Here is a 5,041-nt window from a genome sequence, read left to right as displayed (position 1 = left end):
GAATGACTTCTCTAGGATCACCCTCTGACTCCCTGACAGAATGACTAGAGACAGACCTCTCTAGGATCACCCTCTGACTCCCTGACAAAATGACTAGAGAAAGACCTCTCTAGGATCACCCTCTGACTCCCTGACAGAATGACTTCTCTAGGATCACCCTCTGACTCCCTGACAGAATGACTTCTCTGGGATCACCCTCTGACTCCCTGACAGAATGACTAGAGACAGACTTCTCTAGGATCACCCTCTGACTCCCTGACAGAATGACTAGAGACAGACCTCTCTAGGATCACCCTCTGACTCCCTGACAAAATGACTAGAGAGAGACTTCTCTAGGATCACCCTCTGACTCCCTGACAGAATGACTAGAGAAAGACCTCCCTAGGATCACCCTCTGACTCCCTGACAGAATGACTAGAGAAAGACCTCTCTAGGATCACCCTCTGACTCGCTGACAGAATGACTAGAGAAAGACCTCTCTGGGATCACCCTCTGACTCCCTGACAGAATGACTAGAGAAAGACCTCTCTGGGATCACCCTCTGACTCCCTGCCAAGCTCAGCTGATAATTAGCCCTTCAGACATGATTGGGTGAACAGAGATGAACGGGGCCTCATAAAGGAGCTGCGTTGTAGAGCAGAGACTAGAGCAGAGACTAGAGTAGAGACTAGAGCAGAGACTAGAGCAGAGACTAGAGTAGAGACTAGAGCAGAGACTAGAGCAGAGACTAGAGTAGAGACTAGAGTAGAGCAGAGACTAGAGCAGAGACTAGAGCAGAGACTAGAGTAGAGACTAGAGTAGAGACTAGAGCAGAGACTAGAGCAGAGACTAGAGTAGAGACTAGAGCAGAGACTAGAGCAGAGACTAGAGTAGAGACTAGAACAGAGACTAGAGTAGAGACTAGAGTAGAGACTAGAGTAGAGACTAGAGCAGAGACTAGAGCAGAGACTAGAGCAGAGAAGAGACTAGAGCAGAGACTAGAGCAGAGACTAGAGTAGAGCAGAGACTAGAGCAGAGACTAGAGTAGAGACTAGAGTAGAGACTAGAGTAGAGCAGGAGACTAGAGCAGAGACTAGAGTAGAGACTAGAGTAGAGACTAGAGTAGAGCAGAGACTAGAGCAGAGACTAGAGTAGAGACTAGAGTAGAGACTAGAGCAGAGACTAGAGCAGAGACTAGAGCAGAGACTAGAGTAGAGACTAGAGCAGAGACTAGAGCAGAGACTAGAGCAGAGACTAGAGTAGAGACTAGAGTAGAGACTAGAGTAGAGACTAGAGTAGAGACTAGAGCAGAGACTAGAGCAGAGACTAGAGCAGAGAAGAGACTAGAGCAGAGACTAGAGCAGAGACTAGAGTAGAGCAGAGACTAGAGTAGAGACTAGAGTAGAGACTAGAGTAGAGACTAGAGTAGAGACTAGAGTAGAGACTAGAGTAGAGACTAGAGTAGAGACCAGAGAAGAGACTAGAGCAGAGACTAGAGTAGAGACTAGAGTAGAGACTAGAGTAGAGACTAGAGTAGAGACTAGAGTAGAGCAGAGACTAGATTAGAGCAGAGCAGAGACTAGAGTAGAGCAGAGAGCAGAGAGCAGATCAGAGACTAGAGCAGAGACTAGAGCAGAGACTAGAGTAGAGCAGAGAGCAGAGAGTAGAGCAGAGAGCAGATCAGAGAGCAGATCAGAGAGCAGAGAGCAGATCAGAGAGCAGAGCAGAGAGTAGAGAGTAGAGCAGAGAGCAGATCAGAGAGCAGATCAGAGAGCAGATCAGAGAGCAGAGAGCAGAGATCGGAGAGCAGAGAGTAGAGAGTAGAGAGCAGAGAGTAGAGAGTAGAGAGCATAGAGCAGATCAGAGAGCAGATCAGAGAGCAGATCAGAGAGCAGAGAGTAGAGAGTAGAGAGCAGAGAGCAGAGCAGAGAGCAGATCAGAGAGCAGAGCAGAGAGCAGAGAGTAGAGAGTAGTCACACATCTTGCTGCTGTGATGGTACACTGTGGTATTTCACCCAGTAGATATGGGATATGAGACTAGAGTAGAGACTAGAGTAGAGCAGAGACTAGATTAGAGCAGAGCAGAGACTAGAGTAGAGCAGAGAGCAGAGAGCAGATCAGAGACTAGAGTAGAGACTAGAGCAGAGACTAGAGCAGAGACTAGAGTAGAGACTAGAACAGAGACTAGAGTAGAGAGTAGAGACTAGAGTAGAGACTAGAGCAGAGACTAGAGCAGAGACTAGAGCAGAGAAGAGACTAGAGCAGAGACTAGAGCAGAGACTAGAGTAGAGCAGAGACTAGAGCAGAGACTAGAGTAGAGACTAGAGTAGAGACTAGAGTAGAGCAGAGACTAGAGCAGAGACTAGAGTAGAGACTAGAGTAGAGACTAGAGCAGAGACTAGAGCAGAGACTAGAGCAGAGACTAGAGTAGAGACTAGAGTAGAGACTAGAGCAGAGACTAGAGCAGAGACTAGAGTAGAGACTAGAACAGAGACTAGAGTAGAGACTAGAGTAGAGACTAGAGTAGAGACTAGAGCAGAGACTAGAGCAGAGACTAGAGCAGAGAAGAGACTAGAGCAGAGACTAGAGCAGAGACTAGAGTAGAGCAGAGACTAGAGTAGAGACTAGAGTAGAGACTAGAGTAGAGACTAGAGTAGAGACTAGAGTAGAGACTAGAGTAGAGACCAGAGAAGAGACTAGAGCAGAGACTAGAGTAGAGACTATAGTAGAGACTAGAGTAGAGACTAGAGTAGAGACTAGAGTAGAGACTAGAGTAGAGCAGAGATTAGAGCAGAGCAGAGACTAGAGTAGAGCAGAGAGCAGAGAGCAGATCAGAGACTAGAGCAGAGACTAGAGCAGAGACTAGAGTAGAGCAGAGAGCAGAGAGTAGAGCAGAGAGCAGATCAGAGAGCAGATCAGAGAGCAGAGAGCAGATCAGAGAGCAGAGCAGAGAGTAGAGAGTAGAGCAGAGAGCAGATCAGAGAGCAGATCAGAGAGCAGATCAGAGAGCAGAGAGCAGAGATCGGAGAGCAGAGAGTAGAGAGTAGAGAGCAGAGAGTAGAGAGTAGAGAGCATAGAGCAGATCAGAGAGCAGATCAGAGAGCAGATCAGAGAGCAGAGAGTAGAGAGTAGAGAGCAGAGAGCAGAGAGCAGAGCAGAGAGCAGATCAGAGAGCAGAGCAGAGAGCAGAGAGTAGAGAGTAGTCACACATCTTGCTGCTGTGATGGTACACTGTGGTATTTCACCCAGTAGATATGGGAGTTTATCAAAATTGGATTTGTTTTCGAATTCTTTGTGGATCTGTGTAATCTGAGGGAAATGTGTGTCTCTAATATGGTCATACATTTGGCAGGAGGTTAGGAAGTGCAGCTCAGTTTCCATCTCATTTTGTGGGCAGTGAGCACATAGCCTGTCTTCTCTTGAGAGCCATGTCTGCCTACGGCGGCTCTCAATAGCAAGGCTATGCTCACTGAGTCTGTATATAGTCAAAGCTTTCCTAACGGCCTTTCTCAATAGCAAGGCTATGCTCACTGTCTGAGTCTGTACATAGTCAAAGATTTCCTTAAGTTTGGGTCAGTTACGGTGGTCAGGTATTCTGCCACTGTGGACTCTCTGTTTAGGGCCAAATAGCATTCTAGTTTGCTCAGTTTTTTGTTAATTCTTTCCAACGTGTCAAGTAATTATCTTTTTGTTTTCTCACCATGATCTCTCTCTGTCCCTCTCTCTGCCACCCCCCCACTCCCACTCTCTCTGTCCCTCCTTCTGTCTCTCTATGTCCCTCTCTCTGTTCCCCCCCTCCACCCCCCCTCCACTCCCCCTCTCTGCCCCGTCCCCTATCAATCCCCCCCCCCCCCCTCCAACCCCCCACCCCTCTCAGGATGGAGTCAACAGAGAAGTGTGATGTGGTGATTCAACATTTCAACGGAAAGTTTCTGAAGACTCCACCAGGCGTACCAGGTATGAGGAACAGCTACTCCTTTCTGGGTGTGTTGAGTTCAAAGTGCGTCGATTTGTATCTTAAAGGCCAAGTGTAGTTCAAAAAATGTAATTTTTCCTGTGTTGTGTATATATATTATATTATATTATTTATTATTATTATATTATTCTATTATATATATTATATATATTTTCACACTGAGGTTGGAATGATAATGTGAAATAGTGAAAACGATGATAAAGCCCTTTTAAGTGTAAGAGCTGTTTGAAAAAAAACTACCTGAAATTTCCGCCTGTTTTGTTGGGATGGAGTTTTGGCCTACCTGGTGACATCACCAGGCGATACATTATTGAATCGACCAATAAGAAAGAGAGTTCTAAACCTCTCTGCCAATAACAGCTAGTTTTCAGCCCCCGCCCCAGACAGTCCTAGCAGAATTCTTGTTTGAGAAATTGCTCTTTGCTAAGAAGCTATTTCTGTTTCTTGTTGACCATTTTAGTTTAAAACAATCACAGTAAAGTACTTCATTGTTTCCCAGAAAATGATTTTGAGATTAAAACAGGTGCATTGGACCTTTAATTTCAGCTCTGGAGAAACCTGTTCTGTGTGTCCTGAAAGTACCCTCGGGATGATTTTACAAGTGTGTCAATAAATCCCAAAGTAACTGAGTCTCTGACATCCCCTAAAGCCAACAAGCTATCCCCTTCCCTACAAACACAGCCGTAAACGCCCCAGGCGGAACCCTGGTTTACACACAGGCACATAGCTGTCCTAACCTGTCAGCCTGGGGTCCTCATGCCTCTGTGATGGTTCCTGTCTGGCACAAGCTGAGCTCAGTTTCCTACTGCGCTGTGTCTGATGGCACTTCTCTCTCCATGGGCTGTCCTTCTGGCTCAGAGCCTCCAGGTTTTATTCTGAACCACAGGAGGAGGGAGAAGATAGAGAGAGAGATGAGGGGATAGAGAGGAAGATAGAGAGAGATGAGGGGATAGAGAGGAAGATAGAGAGAGATGAGGGGATAGAGAGGAAGATGGAGAGAGATGAGGGGATAGAGAGGAAGATAGAGAGAGATGAGGGGATAGAGAGGAAGATAGAGAGAGAGAGATGTGGGGATAGAGAGGAAGA

At 46.6% G+C, this 5,041-nt stretch overlaps 1 protein-coding gene across 1 annotated transcript in view; it reads left to right on the top strand.

Annotated features, from left to right (window-relative positions):
• The window catches only part of LOC116364454 (RNA-binding motif, single-stranded-interacting protein 3-like), a gene marked incomplete at both ends in the record, with an annotated part of 79,205 nt that extends 75,214 nt beyond the window's left edge, over positions 1-3,991 (top strand). The window contains one exon of the mRNA XM_031817582.1: positions 3,857-3,991. Within this exon, the coding sequence (XP_031673442.1) occupies positions 3,857-3,991 (135 nt within the window). The remainder of the gene's footprint in view (positions 1-3,856) is intronic.
• Between the last annotated feature and the right edge of the window lie 1,050 nt (positions 3,992-5,041).

This window comes from Oncorhynchus kisutch, unplaced genomic scaffold (assembly GCF_002021735.2).
Source record: "Oncorhynchus kisutch isolate 150728-3 unplaced genomic scaffold, Okis_V2 scaffold1080, whole genome shotgun sequence".
NCBI lineage: Eukaryota > Metazoa > Chordata > Actinopteri > Salmoniformes > Salmonidae > Oncorhynchus > Oncorhynchus kisutch.
This window is presented reverse-complemented; position numbering and strand designations above follow the sequence as displayed.